At 50.7% G+C, this 25,840-nt stretch overlaps 1 protein-coding gene across 1 annotated transcript in view; it reads right to left on the bottom strand.

Annotated features, from left to right (window-relative positions):
- Window positions 1–1,742: 1,742 nt before the first annotated feature.
- Window positions 1,743–25,840, bottom strand: part of LOC144284121 (ubiquitin carboxyl-terminal hydrolase 17-like protein 17) — a 35,143-nt gene continuing 11,045 nt past the window's right edge. The window contains exons 2-5 of the mRNA XM_077848471.1: window positions 20,214–20,384; window positions 4,534–4,839; window positions 2,356–2,456; window positions 1,743–1,818 (exon numbers count right to left, since the gene is read on the bottom strand). Of these exons, the coding sequence (XP_077704597.1) occupies window positions 1,743–1,818; window positions 2,356–2,456; window positions 4,534–4,839; window positions 20,214–20,384 (654 nt within the window). The remainder of the gene's footprint in view (window positions 1,819–2,355; window positions 2,457–4,533; window positions 4,840–20,213; window positions 20,385–25,840) is intronic.

The raw sequence follows: 25,840 nt of genomic DNA, 5'->3' as shown, positions 1-25,840 counted from the left end.
TTACACTGATTTATAGTAAATAAGGTGTTAGGAAATAATCACACTGGGCATATGTATAGGATTTAGAGCAAATGGTTCATTTGCTCGTTTCTAATGGCTGAGGAATATCCCACTGTACACAGAGACCACAGCTTCTCTATCCATCATCTGTCGATGGACACCGAGGCTCCTTCCACAGTTTGGCTATTGTGGACATTGCTGCTAGAATCATCGGGGTGCAGGGGTCCCAGCATTTCACTGCATCTGTATCTTTGGGGTAAATCCCCAGCAGTGCAATTGCTGGGTCATTGGGTAGATCTATTTTTAACTCTTTGAGGAACCTCCACACAGTTTTCCAGAGTGGCCGCACCAGGTCACATTCCCACCCACAGTGCAGGAGGGTTCCCCTTTCTCCACATCCTCGCCAACATTTGTGGTGTCCTGCCTTGTCAATTTTCCCCATTCTCACTGGGGTGAGGTGGGATCTCATTGTGGTTTTGATTTGTATTTCCCTGATGGCAAGTGATGTGGAGCATTTTCTCATGTGTGTGTTGGCCACGTCTATGTCTTCCTCTGTGAGATTTCTGTTCATGTCTTTTGTCCATTTCCTGAATGGGTTGTTTGTTTCTTTGCTTTTGAGTTTAATAAGTTCTTTCTAGATCTTGGGAAGGCAAAAAAACATTTTTTTTTTGACAGTAAGTTTATCACCCCGTGGACACAGGCAGCGTAGTGCATGGACAGATGCGCACGCCACTGGGGACGGCTCCCACCCGGCCAGGCTGCTCACAGCATCACCTCGGAGAAAACTCGTTTGTGCGTAAGGCACGTCACACACAGTTGGGGTCTTTGGAGACTTTGCTGTGCTTTGTCTATCGTAGTGAGACTGGATTCCGGCTCATGTTGAAGTGATTTTGGTATTCACAGAATAAAAAAAATTGATAGAAATGAAAAACTGTTAATAAAAATGGGAGACTATGAGATCTCCCCCTAACCCTGACAGATCTCCCCTACAGCCCCGTGGTGGCAGTCGGCGCCCGGTGCCTGGTGAGTCTCCGCAGGGACCAAGAACCGGAGGCGGTCCCCACCCGGGCCGTGCAGGGAGCGGGGGTGCGGATCACGTTCCTTTGGGCATCGTCGACCCAGAGGAGTTTGGTGGCACGACACACACAGAGGTTTAGCAAACAGATGATGGGGTCAAAGCCCCGGACAAGTGTCCTCGGAGGAGCTGGGGTCCCGGGTGGTGCGTGAGGCGGGGACAGGTGCTCCCGCGCCCTGAGGCGATGCTGAGCAAGCAGCGGGCAGCGCGGCCTCGTGTCCCAGGGAAGGAGGAGGGGTCGTGGGGGCCGCGGGCCTGGAGCCGGGCCCCTCTGGGCCTGTGGAGGGGATTGCTCCAGAGGACACACCTCCTGGCTCTAGGGTCTTTCTGCAACCAAGCGATGTTTCATTTTCTCCAGACAACACCACCTGCTGATTAGTCCGTTCACCCAGCGGGTAAAGGGCACGGTATCGCGGCCGTGACCGTGCTACATTCGCACACCCACATGCACGCGCGTGTGACTTGGACACACACACACTTAGAGACACGTACAAACCATAGAAAGTGTCACCATTATGCACCAAGAATTTATTCAGTTGAAAACGATATTGCTCCAGGTTCCTTTTCAGCTTTGCTAAACTTAGGTAAAGGGGGCCTGGTGGGCAGAAGCAGAAGTTTAAGAAACAATTCCAGAAATAAAAGAATCAGGAGCTGCTGCTTGCACCGGTCAGCAGCGCAGGGAGGAAGAGATCGGAGCTGAGTTCGTGTTCAAGGGCACGATGGTGCGGCCCCCTCCGGGCTGCCTGTCAGAGTGCGGGGCTGGCAGGGGACAGGCTGCCCAAGCTGCCGCAGCCAGGGGTTGGGGGCCCCGCAGGGACTAGGCTGAGGAACGGCCTCCGGGGACGTGGAGGCGGGTCCCCTGGGGCTCACAGGACACAGATGCTCCCGAGAGGACCCAGGAACCTCGTGCTGCCTCCATGCCAGGGCCGAGAAGCATCGTGCTGGGTGCGGGACACCTATCGCGGCCCTGAGAGCAGCAGCTGCCCCTTCCCCAGCCTCCCCTGAGCGCCCTCTTGCTTGGGGCGCCCACCTGCCATCTCAGTGTCCTTGTCCCACCAGGGGGCTGGGCCTGCACACGCAGGGGCCCCTCCTCGGGTGACCAGCAGGCCCGGGGCCACAAGCAGGTCTCGCGCGGGGGCAGATGCTGTCAGGAAAGCCATGGGTGGTGGGGTTCAGGCAGAGGGGTGTCCTCTGAGTGGGAGCAGCTGCACACAGGCCACCGGGTGTCCGGGGAGGACGGCAGCCCATGGGCACTGGATCCTCAGTCCCCCAGTGCTCACCCCGCAGTCACGGCATCTGGGTGATGCTCCGCCCTCCTGCACTGGGGCCCGTCCTCCTGCACCTGCTGCCTGTCCTTGGCTCCCGTCCCCACACGCAGGAGCTGGGGGATGGACACAGCCAGGCCGTAACTTGGGAATGGGGACAGCCCCAGGGGCCAAGGGACAACCTGCCCAAAGGGTTCAGCCTCACCCAAACCCAGACAGCCTGCTGGTCCCTGCGCCCCGTGCCCCCGAGAGAGGCCCAGGGACCTCGCAGGCCTTTCGGGCCAGCCGGGCCCTCTCCCTGGCAGGCGCGGAAGTGGCCCCACCACAGCCCGAGAAGGGATCTCTCAAAGGTCCAATGTCCATCAAATTATCTGTAGCGATTCGCTCTAGATTGAAATATTTTACATGAGTTCTTTGCATTTTTACTTCTTTGCCGATGTTCTGTCCTATGCTTCTTTCCTATAAGTTGCACCGTGTGATACACAGTTGAAAAAGAGCAAGAAACAAACCAGAAGGGGAGAGAGGACAGGCTCGGCATTTCTGCAAACACCTGTTTCGTTGGTATGAAAGAGAGCGTCTTGGACGGCGCCAAACAAAAGATGCGCGAGAGGAGGCACTGCCCTTCCGGCTGCCCGGACTCTGGCTGCAAGAGGCACAGAAGCAAGGTGGCCCCTGGTGGTTCCCACAGATCCTGCAGCACCTTCCATCTCTCCTGGTCCTCGGCGATGTGGCCTTGATGCTCCTCAACCAAGAAGTGAGGGCTGTGCCTCCGGCAGCGGAGCTGGGAGAGACGGTTCATGAATCTCTAAAAAAGAAATGTTATGAGATGCTGTCTGACTCCTGGGCCTACGACAGAGACGGCGATGTGGGGGGCACCTGGTCCCTGGGATCCTAGCACTTGGCCTGAAAGCCAGAGAAAAGATGTCCCAGTGTCCCGAGGCCCGCCCGTGTGACTATAGGCTTCTATAAAGGCAGGAAGGCCATTCTTGAGTCGCTCCAGCCCATGTGCCTCTGGAGGGGTCCGGGACCCCAACTTCTGGGCTTTCTTTGGGCCCGAGACCCTAGGCATTGTGGGTTTGAAGCAAGCCACCCTGCTGCAGCCCCCTGGCTTCCTGACTCGGAGTCTGTGAGCACGACTAGTGTTGCTGTTTCACTGTCCGGACTCTGGGGTGGTGCGTCACACAGAAATACAACCCGAGCACGTAAATCAAGCTGGATTAAGAAAAAAGGAATTCATTGATTGATATCAGTCACTTATCCTGAAGCTTCCTTCCAGTGCACCCTCTCCACAGCCAAATGCCTCATCTTCCCTCCCAACTCGGGTCCTCTTGAGGGCTTTCTGTTTTATTGAGTCACTTCTGTACCTCAGATGTGAAGAACCGTCCTCCCTCGTGCCCACTGCAGCATCCGGTTCATTACAAAGGACTTTCCATTTTGCATTCTGACTTTCCACCGGATTTTATTCTCTCCGTTTCGACACACCAGTCAACAGACTCTTAACGACGTTCATCTCTGGATGCGTCTACTGTGCGACCCCTGCCTTGGCTTCCTGGCCACGCTTGCCAGAGTCCACATCAGGATGAAGACCTCATCATCTTGCATTTCTGCGTACTCCTCAGTCGCCCTGCTCCATCCCTGAATGGGTACTGATGTCCTCCGCAGGACTCACATGCCCTAAATGGAATTGAGCCATCTGTTCAGCCTTGTCTCAGCCTCCTCTTGGTGCTGGCTTTGCTCTCATGGGACAGTCCCGTGGCCCTTCTATTTCTTGAATGAGTTACACCGTTTCCTACCATGGGGTCTGCGTGCATGCTGCTCCCTCGGGAGCGCACCCTCGCCCCTTCCCATAATGGGCTCTTTGACCTAGTTACCTAGAAGTAATCTTTCAAGTCTCAGCTTCTGCTGTTTGCTTGGAGAGTTCCCCACAACCATCTCACTGAGTTTAAAGGAGAACAAAGTAATATGTTATTCACCGAAGACAAAACTTACTGAATTTATGGTATATTGAATAGGGAGGACAATAGGAAAACTCTTCAACCGCAGAAAACCTTAACTGCAAACAATTCTGCACATGTGGAAAGAGTATTGGGGGGCACTAATTAGGGATGGGAAGATGGAATTCAACAAATACTTAGAAAGGAAGTCATGAATTCAGAGGGGGCCTGTGAGCCATCTGAGCCCCGTGACACTGACTTCCACGTAGATCCCAGAGAGCAGGGAGCGGGCTGCGCTGGGCGGGTGCAGCCGGGAAGCTGGTGGGGTCGCAGGCCGGAGCATCCCGTGCTGCAGCCGGGCCAGGTGCGGGCACCTGTGCAGCAGGCGGGGCAGGGACAGGTGCAGGTGGCGGCCGCCTGGGAAGGGCCGGCTGGCGGGTGTGGGCCGCCGGGCCCGGATGGTGTGGGCCGCCGGGCCCGGAGGAGGACATGGCCCGGGATGCGGGTGGTGGACACGCAGGTTCCCAGGAGGCCGAGGACGGGAGTTGAACCCGCAGTCAGCAGACTGGAGAGGGAATCGGGGAGACCCCGGGCGATGAGCCGAAGTCGACCTGGGACGGGCCGGCAGTCCGCGGGCATCAGCGTGGGCACCGTGTGCAGGCCAGGCTGCGTGGAGTCCTGACCTGAAGTCAGGACGGTCCTCGCTCGGCCCGGCAGGCCTTGGTGGCACAGCACATGCTTGCCGAGAGCTTTGCAAGCGAGAAGCAGGATCTGAAGCATTTTGGAAGGCTTTTCGCATTGATTCCTCCCACAGACGTAGGGAACAGGTGCTGTCCTTATTCTCAGTTTTCGTTTGTGGACATTAAGACTGAGAGCTTAAATAAAATGATTTTCCAAAAACATGCAGTGTATTGGGCAAGGGCTATGTCTGCTTTCCCGATGACAGACATTTTCGTTGGGAGGGACACCGGGGTGCCACTGTGATACAATTTAAAATGTGTCTAGATTGGGATTGTTAATGTTTCTAGGGCATTATTTCCCAACCATGACTAAGAGCCAGACACCATGTATCTAAGCGAGTATTTATCACATGTAATTTTGATCAAACATATTTTGATTGAAAAATCAAATCTTAAAAAAGAAATCAAATCTTACCACGAAAAGCATTTTATAAATCTATTACATAAAAAGAAAATCAGATGCATAAGTATGTTGGATATTAAGAACGTATTTGGGTGCCTGAGTGACTCAGTCGCCTAAGCGTCTGCCTTTGGCTCAGATCACAATCTCAGGGTCCTGGGATCGAGCCCGACACCTGCTCAGCGAGGAGCCTGCTTCTCCCTCTCCCTCTCTCCTTCCATCTACTTGTGCTCTGTCTCTCTCTCTGTCTCTCAAATAAATAAAACAAAAATCTCTCAATTTTTTTTAAATAAAAGGCAAAAGCAAGAACAAGCAAATGAAGGAGAAATATAAATATGTAATAATAGAGATTGATGGTTGGCAAAAAGTGAGGCGTGATTGGCAATACCCGCTGCTGATGACAGTGAGAGTAAAGGCGCTCATCATATTCCTAGTGGGAGTTTAAATTGCTCCTGGGAAGAGACAGCACTTTTTTTAAATTAAGCTCTCTATTTTGAGAGCATTACAGAAGCACATACGGTTGTAAGAAACACTACGTGGAGGCTCCGTGTGCTCACTCCCCATCTCCCCGCCCGTGACCTCCTGCGGCTCTCCTGCACAACACCTCCACGAGGCTGTAGGCACTGACGCAGTCCAGAAGCAGGACATTATCACCACGCACCTGTCTTCCTCCCCTCCCTGCTCCTTGACCCCCTGGGGCCGCGGAATCCTGGCTCCTTTCCCATGGTCTCCTCACTCAGGAGCCTTAATGGGATGGGAAGACCTGCGGCATTTGGGGGTTGGATTTTTCCCCTTTCCTTCCTTCCTTCCCTTCTTCCTTCCCTCCTTCCTTCCCTCCTTCCTTCCTTCTTCCCTCCCTTCCTCCCTCTTCCTTCCTTCCTTCCTTCCTTCCTTCCTTCCTTCCTTCCCTCAGAGCAAGTCTCTAAAGGTCCATCCACGTCATGGCGTGCATTACTGGCTTAGTCCTACGTGCTGCTAAGCCTTGCCCCTCGGAGCTGATGTACGACCTTCTGTTTACCTGCTCATCATTGAAAGGCAGCTGGGCTGTTCCCAGTTAGGGCTGCTGTGAACAAAGCTGTCGTAAATACTTGCATAGAGTTCTGCTGGTCTATGTCTTGGTTTCTTGAGGAACAAGAGCCCTGGTTGGATGGACTTGGTCCTAGGGTAGGGGCATGCCTTGTGCTTTAAATTGCCTGGCTGTTTTGCAGAGCGGCTGTACCACTTCTGATAAACAGCGTTTCTGGGATCCCGTTTCTCTGCATACCCACCGGCATTTGGAACCATCACTATTTGTCACGTTAGCCATTCTCATTGGTGCACTGGGGTGGCTCCTGATTATTTTAATCTGCATTTCCCTGAAGGCTGATGGTGTCGAACATTTTTTCTTTTTCTTTTTTATTTTAAAGATTTTATTTATTTATTCATAGAGATGCAGAGAGAGAGAGAGAGAGGCAGATACACAGGCAGAGGGAGAAGCAGGCCCCATGCAGAGAGCCCGACGCGGGACTCGATCCAGGGTCTCCAGATCACGCCCCAGGCTGCAGGCGGCGCTAAACCGCTGCGCCACCAGGGCTGCCCAACATTTTTTCGTGTCATTTGCCTTCCATGTACCCTTTGGGTGAAATACCTCTTACCCATTTTCTACTTGGAATTTGTTTTACTGTTGAGCTTTGAGATTCTTCACATGCTTTAGATACTAATCCTTTGCCAGGTATATGGTTCACAAGGATTTCCTTTACTCTGTAGCTGTTTTTCTATCCTATCAACAGTCACTTGAAGCATAAAAGTGTTTACTTTTGATGAAGTGTAGTGAATTGATGTTGTCTCTTTGTCTCTTACAGGTCAAGACCTGAGCTGAGATCAAGAACCAGATGCTTACCCGCCTGAGCCACCCAGGTGCCCCATAGTCAATGTATTTTTGAACTGACCGTGAGACTTCCTCTTTGACTCATGGAATATTTAGATTCTGATCAGGACTCTATGGTCATTTTTTTAAATAATTTTTATTTATTTATGATAGTCACACACAGAGAGAGAGAGAGAGGCAGAGACACAGACAGAGGGAGAAGCAGGCTCCATGCACTGGGAGCCTGATGTGGGATTCGATCCCGGGTCTCCAGGATCGCGCCCTGGGCCAAAGGCAGGCGCCAAACCGCTGCGCCACCCAGGGATCCCTATTCTGCGTTTTAGCATATAAGTAAGCAATTAATCTCGGTTTGAGTTTATATGACTGTTTAGTAGTAATGCCTTCCTTTCCATTTATGCATTTAACTCAACATGCATTCCGTAATTTTTATTTCCTTTTTTTGTTGTTGTTAGAAATTTAGCCCTTGGGCAAAATAAAGGAAGTAATTACTTTTTTGTCAAAAGGTTGCAAGACCGTAGCTCACGGATTATAAAGGAGACTTCATCAAGCCTGTATGTCTTCTATGCCTACTGTTATTTTACTTATCCTGACAGCCCTCAGAAGACAAAGCTCTTCATTAATGGACTCAACTATTACACTTCTAATTTTAACAGAAGGTTTTGGATATGTGGTGGTGTAAATGGGATATTATTCGAAAAAAAAAGTGTGAGTGAAATCCTTTATAATGTTCTCCTTTGATATATTTCCATTTAAATGGCCAATTTTATTAAAGTGCAAAGGGACCCTAGGCATGCACATTTGGTCATGAGTAGCCATGTCTCTTAACTCAACACAAGAGAAATCTTAGATCTAATGGGAAAACAGCCTTTTAAGGACAGCTCTTCAGAAAGCGGCTGAGAGTCTACTCATGCATTTAGATTTATTTGTGGGTATAAACATGCATATTATAGAGCATCTGGTTTTTACCTTTTCATAGTTTATCATCATTTAAAACTGCTGAATATGTTACTCCTTGGACAAGTGATTTTGTCATGATTTTTCATGGAATGACTTAGCATAGAAGAGCGAAAATTACCTCGTTCTCATACAAGTGATTCGGAACACGAATGAATGATGATGCTTTTATTTTAAGAAGGATGTGACCATTTAAAATAATAGATTATCACTTTTAATATCGATAAACTCAGGATCTACCTTGGTAAAGATCTTGCACGAACCTACTTGGAGCAAGAATGGATTGGAATAGGCCAAAATGTGGAATTAAGAAAAAGATATTAAACTATTTTTTTTCTTTTTCTACTAGACTCTTTCTACTTTATTTTGGTACTTATCATTTACTCTAGGTATTAAAGAGCAAACCAAACAACAAACAAACAAACAAAACCCATACATTAAAAAAAAGACAATTGGAGTTTGAAGTCGTAGCCTCTGATGTAGGGACTACTGTACAAACATTTCCTACTGTGCATTCAGGTCAGTACATGTGGAGGCAGAGACGGTGCAAGAGCTGGGCCAGCAGAGGTCGGGGCTGTGGAGGGCTGACAATGCCCTAGGGGTCTGGACAGCACCCCTTCAGTGGCGGCCCAGGCTGGGTCATCTCAGCCAGTTTCTTCAGATCCCTGCTGGTCATTCCTGGACGTAGCTGCTTCAGGTGGGGGCACGGTCTGGGACAGGTGGTGGTTTCGGGTGAGGTGATACCTGCAGGGCCATCTGCTAGAAAGCACTGCCAGTAATGGGAGATACATCTTTATCCTCAAGGGTATGAGTGGCACATATGACAAGGTTTGTTCCCCTGGAAGAAAGTCCTTCCTGTCCTGAGAGAAGCCCCACTAAGATCCCAGTGAAAGGCCCTGTCTAAGAGGAACATGGCGGGGGGCGTTCTAGGGTACAGGAGCAGCCCCCCAACTCCAGAGAGAGGCTGATTTGGCAGCCACTCTGGGTATCTCCCACTCCCACCGTCCACTGTAGGCTCCTCATCTTCAACTGGCACCTGTTGGCTCGTTAGCATGAGCCAGACTCTCATCCCTGAGTGTATGTGCTGCTGAGGCCGAGGCTGCTGTGCGTGTTCATTCACCATCCAGTGTTGGCAATGGGCACCTAGACACATCCAAGTGTGTCACCTGCATGCCACTTGGTGACAACATCCCCCTATCTTCCCCTTGGTCTCAGGCCATTATTATACCTGCTAGAAGAGAGATTCTTCTTGTCCGCAGCTCCATTGGCACAGAATCTAAGGTGAACTTTCTTCTCATGAGCCCCTGCGTGAAGTGTTCTCTCTTAATGAAGACCTCCAAACCTACAAAGCCCAGAGTTTCAGGGACAGGAGGTCAGACTCCCTAAGTGGGTCCCTGGGGGTGACAGCGAGGAACCCCTCCATTTGCACCTTGGCCAAGACTCTTATCATGTTCTTGTTGGAGACATGGCACCAAAATGTGCACTTCGTCCTGGAGCCTGGTGTCCCATCTTTGTACAGTGTAGGCTCCTGGTGGATGGTATCACCTGTCACATTACCAGCTCCTCCTGATGCTTCCACAGGCCAGCTGTTTCTGGGATGGTATGGCTTGTTATCAGAACAGTGGATGTACTGGGCAGGACCCATTCCCCTCTCTTGCTGTAAAATGGGTCCTCCCTGAGTTAATGTTACTGAGTTAATTGAATTAATGTTAGTCCATTCTTGTAATGGAGGAACAAATATTCCAAAGCCCCTCACAGAGTGGAGATGGCTAAGCCCCTGAAGGTGAGAAAGGTAAATTCACATGCACAATACATATCATTTCTAATCAGGATGGACTGCTTTTCCCTTCTGATGTAAAAGGGGATTGATTTAATCAGTTTACCACCAGCGGGTGGGTGGTCTCCTAAAGAAATGCTTCTTAGGATCGACTCTGTCACTGGCAAGCTGGGAATTCCATAGTTTCAGCAGCTACGTGCCCTTTGCTAGGTGAGTCTCACACACAGTGTCCTTTCTTGCCAGCAGGCTCACCTCATGTGACCCTCATGCCAGCACTTGTGTGGCCAGTGATAAAGGCCAGATGTTGTCATAAATAATTTTGTCCACCTTGTTGCCTAGTGCTTCTGCTGGGGTGGATGCTTTCTGGGGGGCATGCCGTGCAATGCAAAGATCTCTACCTTCTAGGTTTATCCCATATGACCGCCACCATGTCGACACCAAGATTTCCTGTTCCCACCCTCCTGACCGTTCTCCTTCTCATCCCAGGATATGTTAGCCAAGCCCTTCAACGCAGATCACATCTCTCTATACAGTCCAACCTGAGGCTACTTCTATTTCCACATGTGTGACCCACCAGGTGCCCTGCTTGAAGCAAGGTAGCCTTACCACTCTCTGGTAGTACCTTCTCTGGGCTGGGCTGTCATTCATTTGTGAACTGACATTCATTTCTAACTCACACCCAAATACTGAGCTGGCCCATCTCAAGCTTTTTCCTCCCATGTCAGCTCGTCACAAAGGATCACCCATATGTGTGTATGCTGACTGGCAGGCCGAGTGCAGTTAGTGATGGGTGACATGGGGCCACTCGTTACCTATGTGTGAGACTTAACCTATGATTTGCTTAATGCTCACCTTCCATCTTGCAATAGATTGTTTCTGGACCACCCACACTGATGGTTGAATGGGTACATGATAGCCTAGTTCACAGAGAGTAGCAGTGGCCATATGGTTACTTTTTGCCTGTGGGACAGGTGCTCTATCCCTATCAAGACTCAGTAGCACATCGGGAGTTGTTCTACAAAAGACGTACATGCTCATAGAGGACAGCATGCGCTTGATCCACAGCTCGAAGCATCCACGTTGTGGGCTCCTCAATGGGGCTCACACTAATTCATCACTGATATCTCCAGAACTAGAACGTGCCAGGTCCTATGGCCCACGTGTCACTGTAGCTCAAACCTTCACCTGGGACCACAGCAGGATCCTTCCTGTTTGGAGCTCCCTTAGAGCAACCACCTTGGGAGTCAACTGCTGTCTGAACTGAAGCGGTATTCTCAGGTGTAGAGCACACTGTGGCCACAGCCTGGCCTACGAGGCACCGTATGAGTCAGGATTCTTTAGAAGGATGGAAATTGGGACAGAATTCCTGCTACTTTGGGAAATCCAAAAAGATCTTACTCGTAAGACCTTAGACTGATTGGGCGGAGCTCACCCATAGTATGAAAGGTCCTCAAAGTTGACTGAACATTTGAGTTCAAATGTTTCTGAACATTAATCTTATCTGAAATATACCCTCGTCAGAGCATCTGGCCTGGGGTTTGACCGGTCAGCTGGTCACTCTAGCCTACCCAGGTTGGCACATGGGATTGACCGTCCCAGGCAGTGTTGAGCCTTCTTTGTGATGGGAGCTGTGTGATCAGTGATTTCTCCCTTAATTTTGATAATGTGTTTCAGCATCCCCCCCCCCCGAGCTACATCTAAATATTTCACATAACATGGTGGGACTCTGAACGTGCACGGAGGACATCCCCATCACACGGAACACATCTGTCTCTGCGCGGGTACATGATACATTAGCACGATGCCACCGATTTAGTGGATTAACGTGGTATCAGCAGGATGTTCAGATAATTCAGGCCTCTCTGGAGGATATTATGGCAGAGGGTAGGATATTTAACCCAGCCTTGGGGCCAAGCTCTAAATGTACCCTGTTTTTTCTGTGTGTGTGTGTGGGGGGGGGTTTAATCCATGTGGATATGAACTTGTTCTGATCCCTTTTCTGATTGTCACCAGCTAACCAGTGTTTACCCACTCTGCTAAGGCCACAGCCTCAGGCATGGACACTGATGTCTGATTAAGTGGTGAGAAGCCTCTTTTCACCCTCCATGGCCAACATGGGCTTCGCAGGACACTGACTGGCAACTGAAATGCTGAGATGACGGGCACCACCTCCAGACCCTTTATGTTTGTAAGGGTGGCTCCTAATCCCCAAGAGATGGGGTATTGCCACTGATGTGAGGTCTTGGCCACATGGGGACGGGGGCAGTTTCAGAGGCTTCCATGTGACCATGTGTATACGACAGCTTCTCAGCCACTAGGTGAGGCCCCGGTATGGGACCGGTGACACATTCAGACATGCCCACTCTACTTACTCATTTAAGAACTGAAGACAGGGGATCCCTGGGTGGCGCAGCGGTTTGGCGCCTGCCTTTGGCCCAGGGCGTGATCCTGGAGACCCGGGATCGACTCCCACATCGGGCTCCCGGTGCATGGAGCCTGCTTCTCCCTCTGCCTGTGTCTCTGCGCCTCTCTCTCTCTGTGACTATCATAAATAAATAAAAAATTAAAAAAAAAAGAATAAGACAAGGGTGTTTGTTTAAAAAAAAAAAGAACTGAAGACATAGCCATGGGGTGGGTCTGTGGACTGAGTGGGCCCGTTACAGACAGATTTAGTCAGGAATTCATTTGTCACCTGGTCCCCGTGTGCTCCCAAGTTAGTCAGGGAGCATGAAGATGCTTCGAGTCTCTGAACATGGATGCTGGCACAGACCAATGTACTGCCCTAACCAGACACCAAATATTGGACACCCCCTCCCTAGTGTCAGTAACTTTGTCTATACAAATTCTAGACTGTGTTTGTACTGTGAGCGAATTATGAAAATTTGCAGTATACCCAAGCCCCAGTCTCATCATTAAGTAAAAGAAAATATTAGAGCAAGAAAATGGGCAGATTTCTTATGAATCTAACCCTAAGCAATCCGATGATTATTGTCTCCTTTCTTGTAGCTAGATTAATATAAATCGCAGAGAATGCATGTGATAAAGTGTGATATCCCAAGAATTAAGTTGTTATGAGTTGCATTTAACTGGGTGATCCCCCAAAAGACACCGATATCCCTGAAAATATATAAAATGGATGCTTCACATCATCATGGAATGTTGAAGTATTTAAGATCACAGCATTCATGTAAGACAAGATCTGTTCTTGATAGAAAAAAAAGTGAAGCCTCAGTTCTCTGAATTTCCCAAAGATATGGGACGAATAATACCTCAGATATGCAATTCATTGGCATCAAGTTCTCCAGGTAATTTCTCTGGGATGAAGAGCAAGCATTGTGATAGATGACAGGGGGTCTGTTCACAAACATTTGTGTATCATTTTTTCCCCAGAAACTAGCAGTTATGTCCCCTAACAAAGAAAAGAACAGAGATGTAAAATATATTCCTATTGGATAGGCACTGTGTGTGTGTTGGGAAGATGGGAGCGTAGAATGCTGTTCCAGAAAAGATTCCTTCAAACTACATTACAAAAATCAAAATGAGCTTGTAAAGCTTGAAAACCTTTGTCTCCTACGTTTGTGGGTAGAGAATTTACGAGTTTTAACACAAAACCTCACAACCCGCCGTAAGTGTGCTGTCCTTCCAAAGTGCCTTATTTAACGGCAGATTCCAGGGAGCACTGGCATTTACTCTAGAAAGCACTTCCTGCTCTTTTTCTCCCTCGGATAGATCCAGAAACAAAACTACTTTAAGAAATGAAGTCACAATTCCGTGATATTTAGGAAAAATGGCTTACATAAAAGCATCCAAAATAATACTCCTTTTGTTCAAAATTTAGGAGGTAAATCATCAAGAATTAATATTAAAATAGTGTTATGTATGTTGTGAAATGTAAGGTTTTCTGGGAAATGACACCTGCCATTTTGCCAGGCACCCCCAAGTATTTCACTGGAAACAGATGAGGAATGGTTGGGTCATCCAGCTCCTTAGTGTGATGTGTGACTTACAAACAGAAAAACACAGCATAGAGTTTTAGATGTGTGCCTCGGGGCTTTCTTACAAGAACCCCTGAGCCAATGACAAGCATTAAGAACATTATAGATCTACCTTTGGATATAGAGTGAAAGGCAGGCAGCATTGTACAGGGGACTTGAGGCAATATTTTTAAACCTAGGATTTTCTAGTTTTTCTTGAATATGGCTCCCAAAGGAAAATGTACATGTCAAAACAAAGCAGGTGCAAGCAAAAGAATTCTCACAGAGAGAGATGCAATTGCAAGGGGATTCGACATCGCCTCCAGGCATGTTTGCAATAAGAGTATTAATGACCGGGTAAGAAACATGGCAAGAAATATTTGAAGCTGCTCAAGGGACAATAAAAGACCTGGAAACTTGCCTTCATTCAGTGGAGGGGAGTGAAAAGTGGGCACATGTCTACTTGCTTCTATAAATCTTCATACAGTGTTACGTAAATATTACACAATCCCAGAAAGAATACAGGTGGGCCATGTGGGAACATGCGTTCCCAGGGCCTGGGAAGGGGCCAAGGTCCAGAAGCCCGCCGGTGCTGATGGTCATGCGACGGGGACTGTCAAGCAGCCAAGTCTTTAGTACTGATACACACGCCCAATTGTTCGGAATTGTATTTTCCAGATTTAAACCTTGAGAAATACATTCACAGAAAAGTGCTATATATGAAGAAGTCAGGGAATATATATATATATATTTTATATATATATATATATATATATATATATATATATATATTTTTTTTTTTTTTTGTCAGTAGATCATGTAGTTCTGCACAACATTCCCTGGGTTCAACAAATACCAACTCATGAAACACACTACCATATTTTTAAAAGAACACACTAAAGTTGATAATTCGTGCTCACATGGGATACAGATACCAATCCCAGATGTGATATGCCCAAGAAAAAAAAAGGGATATAGAGAGGGAGCATGAATTTCTGCCTCAAGCGCCCCAAGCCACATCACTTACTAGCAACACAGTCTTGAGAAAGCCATGTAGACTCTTTCTCTTCAACTATTAAATTGAGATATTACCACTTGCTTTACAGCGTTGTTGCAAGATTTCATGCAATCATGCCTGTAAATTGCACAGTGCTGGGCGCATGTGGGGAGATGGGCACAAAAATACATTTGTATTCTTCCTGTGTCAGGTTCTGTGGCCAACGTCAGGGTACCCAACCCCTGGTTTGCTTAAAGTAAAATTCTTTGCAGTGCCTAAGTCTTTTAATTTCTTCAAAAAACCATGATCAAATTCAAATGTGGATTTTTAGGCTACGAGTAGATTATGAATCCAATGCCTGAGAGAATGTAATTATTTCAGAAGAATAAGACACTGCTTTATGAAAGCATTCTAAAAAGTGCTCCAGACATGGAAGAAATTGCACTTAAAATGGATTCTTGTCCTTGTTATTTAATGCACTGGTGATGACAGGTGTGCTTTGGGAGTTAGATGTTTAATTGGGTCACTAATTCACACCATGGTAATAAAAAAAAAAGTAGTTCTTTTTAGTTTCATACTGAGAATAATGATTTCCTTATCTTACCCAGTTAGATTAAACATATTGTGCAGTCAGCTTGTCAATTATAATGATTGTGTGTATTGGAAAATGAGAGACCCTTCAGGGCATTTTTTTATGGTGTAAAAATTGAACTTTATTTTATTTGCTTATTATCTGACTCTCTGACTAGTATGTGAGATCCATGAGGCTGTGACCCTTATCTGTTTTCTTTGCTTAAACGGTGCCTGGTACATAATAAATATGCAATCAATTTATTTTGAAAGATTTGAATGAATGAAGGCTTTCACCTGGAAAGTGAATGGAATATTTGATCTTCGAGAGTGACTATCCTTGAGGCATGCATTAGACAAAGGTTATAAAAAAGAGGGGAGAAAAGACCCATCCATGAGTGTTCCCCCAAACGTTCCTGACTTACCATTTGAGAATTTATTTTCCTCTGTGCATAGATTTGTTCTAGGCCATTCTGGGGCTACTATTTTGCTTATGTGATAAAGATCCTCTTCTTTGGTGACGGGTTAACAGTAGCATTTCCCTCGAGGCTGCTACACTTCCCTTTCTTTTTATAATAGGAGAAGCAACTGTTTGCAGAAGGAACCCATCTCTAGTGAATTTAGGTAAAGATACAAATATGAAAGCTGTGAATGCAGATTCTAGTTTTACCAAAAAGTCTGAACAGAATAGAGAATCCAGAAGTGGACCCTCAACTTTATGGTAAACTAATATTCGACAAAGCAGGGAAGACTATCCACTGGAAAAAAGACAGTCTCTTCAATAAATGGTGCTGGGAAAATTGGACATCCACATGCAGAAGAATGAAACTAGACCACTCTCTTGCACCATACACAAGGATAAACTCAAAATGGATGAAAGATCTAAATGTGAGACAAGATTCCATCAAAAATCCTAGAGGAGAACACAGGCAACACCCTTTTTGAACTTGGCCAAAGCAAGTTCTTGCAAGATACATCCATGAAGGCAAGAGAAACAAAAGCAAAAATGAACTATTGGGACTTCATGGAGATAAGAAGCTTCTGCACAGCAAAGGAAACAGTCGACAAAACTAAAAGACAACCTACAGAATGGGAGAAGATATTTGCAAATGACGTATCAGACAAAGGGCTAGTTTCCAAGATCTATAAAGAACTTATTAAACTCAACAGCAAAGAAACAAACAATCCAATCATGAAATGGGCAAAAGACATGAACAGAAATCTCACAGAGGAAGACATAGACATGGCCAACACGCACATGAGACAATGCTCCGCATCACTTGCCATCAGGGAAATACAAATCAAAACCACCATGAGATCCCACCTCACACCAGTGAGAATGGGGAAAATTAACAAGGCAGGAAACCACAAATCTTGATTCTATATACTGTAAATCCCTCCACTTCCCCTGGAACTTTCCAGTGCTGCTTGGTCAATAACTGGCTTTTCCCCTTACCTTCTAGCAATTCTTCTGGGGGAGGGTCCTGCTGTGCTGATTCTCAGGTGTGTGTACCTGGGGAGCTGCCCCGCCTTCTGCCAGGTGTACGGATCAGTGGGAGTTTATCCTGTGAGCCCCCTGCTCAGTCCCAGGTACAGGGTGACACCAGGAGGGACAACAACAGTGCAGGCAGCCAGCTGTGCAGCCCTGGAGTCAGCTCCCGCAGTAACTACAACAGCCCCCAGTGTGCAGGGCCTGGGTGCTCCAGGGCGGGGCTGCTGACCTGCACAGCTCTGGGCCTGGCAGCAGGAGTGACCTGGCTGTCCTGGGTCCTCCCGGCCTCTGCCTGTCCCGGGGGAGCAACGGATCCTCGGCTGTGTCCCTCGGCGCCCTGGGCCAGGGGGCTTGCGACACTGTGAATGGACCTAAAGTACCACGATGTGAAATTCAGAAGCATCAGAGTAAATTTTGTACCAGGTTAACTTATCCCTTATTACAAATAAAATATATAAGCCCTTACAAAAGGTTTACGAAAATCATAAAATAGAGTAACAATGCAATGACAGGGAGGGGAAGGCTCCATTGGGCTATAGCCACCACGAGCCCCGTGGCAGGAGCTGGGGCGGGCTCCCGAGGTGACCAGGGGGCTGCTCAGGGGTCGAAGCAGGTTGTTCCGGAGGCAGGTGGTGGCTCTGACACTCTGGGGACCCCAATTGCAGGCTCCTGGGCCTACTCCTCTGGGGTGGCCGCGGGTGCAGGTGGCTCTTCCTCATCGGGGCAGGGAATCATAGGTTCGACCAGCATCTGCACTACCTTAAACTCAGGAGCCAGCGTCTCGGCTTTGACCAAGTCCTCAGCTCCAGCAGCCAGGACCAGCTCCATCACCCTGAAGCTTCAGCAGGCCCCACAGTCGGAGCTGGGGCGGGCTCCCGAGGTGGTTCACAGGGTTGCTTCGGTCCTATGGCTGGTTGCTCCATCGAGTTAGGAGTCTGCTCGGGCACATCCATGACCTCGAGAGCAGGGGTGGCACCTGCTCCTCCTCCAGGCTCGCAGGGGTGCAGGGGGCTCCTGCAGGGCGGAGCAGTGAACTAGACCAGTGACGACTTTGCCTCCCCAGTGGGTGCCTCAGCGCAGGCCAAGCCCTCAGCCCCAGCAGCCAGGATGGCCTCGATCCCTTCAGGCCCCGACGGGGCAGTAGGCCCCACGGTCAGAGCTGGGGCACACTCCAGAGCGGGTTCAGGGTGTTTTGCTCGGTCCAAAGCTGTAGCTCCAAGAAGACAAAGTATCACCATCAGGGCAGACTGTCCACGTTGCTCCCAAATCAAGGCCACTCTTCCCACTGCTCCACATGTGTGGGGGCAAGAGCCCTGGGAGGTGTCCCCAGCCCACAGCCCGTGGGGTGGGGTGTGAGCCCACCCCCTGCTCCCGGCCCAGCTGCATAGAGGCTGGATCTGCCGGGCACGCCCTGTCCCTGCTCAGCCACCCCCTCTGGCTCCGCTGCTGGAGGCGTCTGAATTGCTGGAGGTAACGCAGGGCATGGAGTTCCACGTCCGAGCCTGGCATGCGCTGCCTCATGAATTCCAGAATCATCCTCAGGGAGGGAAATTCTGGGAGCTGACAAAATTCATCCCGAAAATAATCCAGCCATATTTCCAGCATGCAGGAGATGGCCCTGGGGAGGGACAGGAGGGCACAGGTGTCAGAAGACAGGGCACCATCACTCACAGGTGTCCTGAGGAAGCCCTGCAGGACCCAGGGACCTGGCATCCCTTGCAGGATGTTGGAGGCAAGTCCTGATCCTCGTCCCCTTGCCACCTGGCGGACCTGCCTGCCACAGGCCTGCTCCCCGAGGAGGGGCTGGCACGCAGCCTCTGTGCTGGGGAGCCCACGGCCAGTGGAGTGACCATCACCATCTCTCCTGGGGAAGCGGGGGTCCCTCCTCAGCCTGGTCCCTGCCCAACTGCCCCTTGAGTCCACCGGCAGGCGTACGGGGACAGGGGGCATCTGGCCTGTCATTGCCCTCACTGCACACACTGTCTTCTGGGTAGGTCCAAGCCAGGAGGGCTCGGGCTCTGTGTCCTGCCAGGGCTTGCCAGGAACTGCCCAGGACCGCCAACTTCCCTCCTGTGGCTCTGGGCTGCCTCACTCCCGAGGGGGCCCTGGGGGTGTCCTTCCACTGACTCTAATCTCCCATCTCCCACGGGGCGGGGGCCGCCTGGTCCGGGAGCCCCCACCAGCCCTCCTGAGCACCTGCTGTGCCCCCGGGTCCAGGTGCTACCAGATTGGGGAGTGCAATGCTTCCCACCCCCTCTGCTCTGGCCCCAGGTGTGGGGCAGAGAGAGGGTTGCGGGGCATGGAGAAGGACTCCTTAGGGGTCCCAATGCCTCCCACCAAGCCCGCATCCCATCCACTGCTCTCCTGTGCTCTTTTCCAGAAGGGGCCTTAGACCTTTACCCTGTCACAGGAATTGCAGATGTGTGGGGTGAGGGTGCAGCCTCCCCACCCCACAGGCCCCTCACTGCCCTCCTGGAGAGGGAAGGCCCTCCTGCAGGAGCCGGAGTCACTCACATTTTCCAGCGCTGCAGGACCATGTCATTGTTACCCCACGCATCTACGATGCACCCATATCTAGAGGAGGGCGGGGGCATCCCATGAATTGTGCTGGGGACGTGACTTCTCATCATGGGGGCTGTCACCCTCTGACCCCGACTAGGCTGGAGCCCCGGGAGCCGTCACCTCTGTTCGTGGGGCCACGGGCAGCTCCCAGAGAATCGCCCGCACCTGCTGGGGACTCCTGAAGGCTTGAGCATGAAAGGGCTCCAGCCAGGCCCATGGCCCATATCCTAGTGGGCCTGAGGCACCCCGGGGTCCCCCGGTCTGGTTGCCCCAGGACACAGACCCCCGATGGACTCTCAAACCTCCCTTTCAATGGGGAAACAGGCCAGCTCAGACCCCTGGTGATGGGTGGAGGAGGCACAAGTCTCCTCACAAGTGAGGAGGATGGCTGCTGAGCACAGGCACAGCCCCTCTGGCCGACCCGCCACAGGCCAGGCCCCGGGGCTGCCCTCCAGGACCTGCTAGGCCCTGGGTTACCCTGCTCCAGGTGGGGGAGCAGCCCGAGGCCGGGAAGCTCACACCATCCCCAGCCTCCCCACCAGCAGGTGGCCCAGCCCTGGGCTGCGGAGGGGCAGGTGCTCACTCGGTGGACAGCAGGTCCAGCACCTCGTCCGTGGTGGCGAATCCACGATAGTCGTCTAAGAAGCTGCAAATGGAGATGACATCTCTGCGCTGCAAGGCGAGCAGCAGTTGTCGGACTTTGTGCTCCAGCAACTCCGTCCGGCTGGACTTCATCAGGGCGATCAGATGCCCATTCCCGGCCAAGGCCCCTGCACCCTGAGGTGGGAAGAGGGGACATGCATCCTGCAGGGAGCCGCCGTGAGGCCTGAGAATCTATTTGCAGAAGATAAAATTGACATTCTACATGGAAGAGTAGCCTTTGTCATAGTGCATGGATTTCCCTAAGGAAAGTACAAGGTGTGTTTTGGGGGTGGGTGCATGGCTCCAGGAGCATGAGAGGCAGCACACTGTAGACCCGGGAATTTCCACACAATGCAGCTGAGCAATGGCTGATTCCCCACATGAGTCCAGGAGGGGCCACGTCCTGAGGTCTTCAGTCACCCCGTCAGGTGGCAGTGGGGTGGAGGACAATGTCTGAGGCCAGGAGCTGCCTCATTCACTATCAGTGTCTTCTGAGGATGAGGACACCTGTAGGTCACTGTGGAGGACACTCCAGGGGCCACAGACACAGGCTCCGTCCAACAGGTGGGTGGCAGGAGGGCCCTGAGCAGGTCCTGGCTTCTCAGGAGGAAGGATGAGGGAGCTGCGAGGAACCGGGAGCTCCAGCAGCTTCTGTCCAATCTGGTGAAGACCATTCTCAGGGGCTGAGTGGGGGCCCGCGCAGAGGGCGGCCGAGGGGGCTCGGTGCATGGCTGCAGCATCTCCAGGTGACGTGTGGCAGGTGTGGGCTGGGGGCTCTTGCTTGGCCAGAGGGCAGGTGTCTTCCTGGGCTGCGGGGGCCCAGCTGTGCATCCACAGGCATGACTGCTTCCTGGAGGACACAGATTCCCTGAATTCCCCACAGGGGCTCCCTGGATGCTCCTGCGGGTGTGCTAGCTGGGGCTCCACCGCGCTTTCTTTTGGGGGTTCTGGGTCCTGTCTAGGGGCATCTGGACACATTTCTTGCCTGGAGTATGGAGGGGCATTTGGGAATTGTCTGCCAATTCGTTCCTGACAGCGGGACGGGTGTTCTCCTCAGGATACTTGGGTGGTGCCTGGGTGTGTCCTAACCCATGGCCCTGGGAGCCAGCCTGGAGCCCCTCGAGGGAGACTCTGCTGCACACCCAGGCTGTCAGCCCTGACACAGGGTTGGCGCGCTGGCTGTGGGGTGTCAGCGATCAGCACTTCCTGGGCACCGGGAGGTCCACCAGGTGGGCTGAGGCTAACTTTAGGGCTACTCAGAGGAGATGTGGAATGGGACTGGACAGTCTCATCAGGGGACTCAGTATGTGTCTTCATTGGCAGGTTAGGCTCAGGGATTAAAACTTTCAGGTAAAAATGGAGATATCATATAGAACATCCTACACAAGCTTTTATTGAACTCCATGGGTACAGAATCAATATCCTAAAACATGGTGGCTTCAGAGATGACACTTTTATTCTCTTAGTGTCCAGGGATGACAAGTGAACATCAAGAATTCACCAGGGCCCCAGGGCTTGTGAAGCCCAGTCACTGACCAAGGCCTGTCAAAATGTTCCTGTTTCTCTTGGCCTCTGGTCAGTAAAGAAGACAAATAGACTTAGGTTTCAACCTTTCCTAGACTTATACAATTTCCTATACTTCATTATTCTTCACTATTCTATCCTGCACAAAGATGCCTCCTTTCCCAATGCAAAGGATCATGGTCACAAGTAGGAATGAATTGTCGTGACGACTCAAAAATGTTTCAGCAGAGACTACCAATTCTGTGGGCGGAAGAAGCCATAATGACACTTTCAAACCACAAGCTAACCAGGTGCCCTCCTACCTGCATCTACACCTGCCAAGCCCACAATGTGGAAAAAGGCACAAGCCTACAACATATTCCAACTGAATCAAGAGAATATAAAGGATATTGGGGTGGAATTCCCTGAGGAACAGTTAAAATGAGGCATATAAACACTGGATTGAGGATAGAGACTCTTGTAGGAAAGGGAGTTTCAAAGGAATGTTTCCCAAAAGCATAAAACCAGCCAGAGAATTTTTCTTGTGGTGGACCCGGGCCACACCTAGACAGAAACTGGTATTCATCAAAACCTTCACAATCTTTGTAGATTGGGATAATAGTCCAGAGAGATGGAAGTGTAGAAGCCAAGCAATGGATGCCATATTCCCAAATGATTGGTTACAGCTACAAACATTCTGGCTGGTGAGGAGAACGAGTTCCTATGTGATACCTGCGCTCCTTTGGGAGAGTGATCTTCCGTGTCCTAGAGCACTGACGTCTAACACTCCTTGGCTCACTTGAGGTTACTGAGGAAGAAAAAGGACACTCATAGAGATATCCATTGAACATAGAAACTGATCAAATTCGGTTCAGAAATGAGCAGGGGCAGTTAGGGAGGTTGTGAAAGACCTGAAGGTGCTGTCTGATGAGAGAGTCAAGATTAGGACCTGGGCTGGCCTGAAAGGTCTCTATGAGAAAGGGACCACACCCAAATCCCTTAATCCAATCAAGCAATTATAGCCGATTGGAAGATCTTGCTCTTTATGATATTTCAGTTTTTAACTGAAAGTTAGTTGACAAAATGGATATAACATCTTGAATAACCTCAAACCCTGACCCCATTTTTAATACCATTAGGTCTAAATTCAGCAGAAGTGTTGGTAAAATACCAATAGTTCAGGAAACATGAGTCCTGAGGCTAATTCCCATGCTAAAATGTACCAATATAATTTCACTTGCAGAAATTCCAATCTCCACCAAATCCACATGGACTCACACCTCCATTCACAGAGACACACACACAGGCACACACACGGAGTCATAGAAATCGCTCTCATGAGGACATCATTAGCCTGTTGAAGCTGCTGATTGGCTCAATCCCTGCAGCAGCTAAGAGGATTAGGTGGATGTCTTTCAAGTGGCTGAAATGTCACGTGACCTTGGGGCAGTATAAAAGTCCGGGAGCAACGGAAGTGGCCATTCCTGACCATCCCTCTCTCCCACGGGACACCCAGTCTCCTGCAGCGGAGTCTGTCCAGGACCTTTCTCAGCCTCTCCTGATGGGCGTGAGGACCACAAGTGCACTTCAGGTGAGTTTTCGGGCCACTGGTCCGACCTTCCCTGACAGAGCAATGGGACAGTGAGGAAATGATGGAGGGATTGGCCCTTCCTCCACGGGTTAAGGACTCTTTCTGGTCTAACATGTTCAGAGGACAGAGACTGAACCAAGGCATGGCTGTGAATGCCCTGGACACCCGGAGGTTCCAATGCCAGTGGAATGGGGCCTCAGGTGTCACATTGGTGTGGGGTGGTGGACAAGCAGGGACAGAAGGCCTGTAAATGTCTCACTGGGCCCTGAAGACCTAGAGAAGACACAGGATCAGGGCGCCTGGGCAGCTCCGTTTTTTCAGGGACTGACTTGGGTCGGGTTGTGATCTCAGGCTCTGGAGATGGATCCAGGCCCTCACTGGGTTTCTGATAACTGAGTGTCTGCTTCTCCCTCTGTCCTTCCTACAGCTCAGGTGATCACTCTCCCTCATACACACACACACACACACTCACTGTCCCATAAATAATTGACCTTTTTTTCAATAGAAGAATTACCTGGTTCCCAAGGTGAAAAGAAATTCACCTCCCAAACCTTCAATGGCAGTTAATTGGGGGCACTGCCACGAACACATGGAATGGAAGTGTTCAGATGGGCAGCTTCCCATCGAGTAGAGAAGAATGTGTTTTCCCAATGAATTTGGACTTAACTATGGCTTCCTCTGGAGTCACAAGGGGCATTCAGATATGAGAGAGGGAAGCCCACTTTCCTGACGCTTTTGCCCTTTGCGTGTTCCATGGTGCATCCCACTGGACCTCAATCGGGAGAGGTCCCGTCCCTGGTTTTGTTCCCACAGGGGATTTGGAGAGACTTAATGATAGTGTCAACAAGAGTCCTTCCTTAAGGGCGGCCTTCCTCAGAGCGGGGATGTGGCTTGGCCAGGAGAGCGTAGGCAGGAAGGAGGAAAGAGAAGTGACAGGGGGAAATGTGTTTGGCACCACTGTCCTGAAGCTCACTAAGGCCTCTTGGGAAGATGGTACAGTGAGGACGCCTAGGTCAGGTGAATAGGACTCTCTTGTTTCTTTTCCCTCAGGCTACCCGAAACCCATCCCTGAAGCAGACTGACTTGTCCCTCCAGAAGGTGGGACTGATGGCGGCTGGTCATGCCCACCTTGGGCCCGACAGTCCCTTGAGACCCCAGAAAGGCAAGAGGCCACAGATAGCAGGACTGGCCCTCAGAGTTCCCAGTCCAGAGGAGGAGGATCGCAGGGTGAGTGGGGAGGCTGGCATGGGTTTTGAAGCAGGAGCTCTGCCAGGAGTCTTGAGACAGGCTAGGCTCCCAGAAGATCGTGGCCCGGACTCAGTTGTCCATCGTGACATGGGCAGGAAATCCCCCAGGCTACACACTGGGACACTCAGAGGCTCTGAGCATCAGCCCCAGGGCACCATAAGATCAGATCGAGCCTTGTGTTATGATGTTTCCACCTGTCCTCAACCTGACACCTCCAATCCCTCTTCCCCTTTCCTTCCTTCCACGGGATGGGGAGTAAGCATCCAGAGGTCTTCACTATACTGACACCTCACTAGCAGATACGATGTCCCCTGTCCTCATCCCATGTGCCACTCCATGAGGATGGCCTCCCATTCGTGTGCTGGACAGATTCACTGGCATTTGAGTGGATGCACTGACCGTTGCCCCTTCCTCCCACAGGTGAAGTGCAGGGACTGTGGCGCCATTGGACACAAGGCATCAAGCACCAGATGCCCCATAAAACACTGAGCACGACCCTCGTTCCCGTGGCCTTGGGCTCCAGGAGGCTGAAGGAGAATGTGGAGCCGGGGAGTCATCGGGACCCAAGACACCAGGCTGGGCTGTTGAACCAGGCTGAGAGGGAGAAGGCAGGGAGACGAAGGTGAGGAATGGGGCTTGTGACCCGATGCCAGGGCTGATACGACAGACCCCGAGTCCGTGTGCATGCACAGTGTGCAGGGCGGCTGCGGGCAGAGCCAGCCTGGGCGAGGCAGGCAGAGGAGCTCCCAGACTAACAGGGTCCACATTTGGGTGATGGAGCTGTCCCTGCTGATTTGGTGTGGGGTTTGCGGCTGGACAAATGTCCCTGCACCAGTGAATGTATGGAGCTTGGCACATGCCAAGGCAGACCCTTTCAGACTCTGAATGTAAGAAACTGCCTGGACGACCTGTTCAGCTCCCGATAGTTAGGATGAGGGGCAGAGGTGGGCGTAGAGTGGCTGCGGAGGGAAAGGACCAGGTTGGCCCAAGCCCCGAGCAGGTGTCCGGCTGGAATCCAGGGAAGGGAGTTCCTTCTCCTTTCTATGCCTTCATTTCTGGTGCAGGCAGGAAGCCGAGCAGAGGAAGGCCCTGCTCCACAGGTTCCCCAGGAGACCCCAGGAGGGGCAGAAGCGCACCTGGAAGGAAGACACGGAATCTTGTGACTATGTGAGGGTGAGTGTGCACTGCGTCCCGGGCTGTGCCCTTCTGGACTCGCTGGGCTCCATGGGCCTCCTGGGGGAGGCGGGGC

This window comes from Canis aureus, chromosome 15 (assembly GCF_053574225.1).
Source record: "Canis aureus isolate CA01 chromosome 15, VMU_Caureus_v.1.0, whole genome shotgun sequence".
NCBI lineage: Eukaryota > Metazoa > Chordata > Mammalia > Carnivora > Canidae > Canis > Canis aureus.
This window is presented reverse-complemented; position numbering and strand designations above follow the sequence as displayed.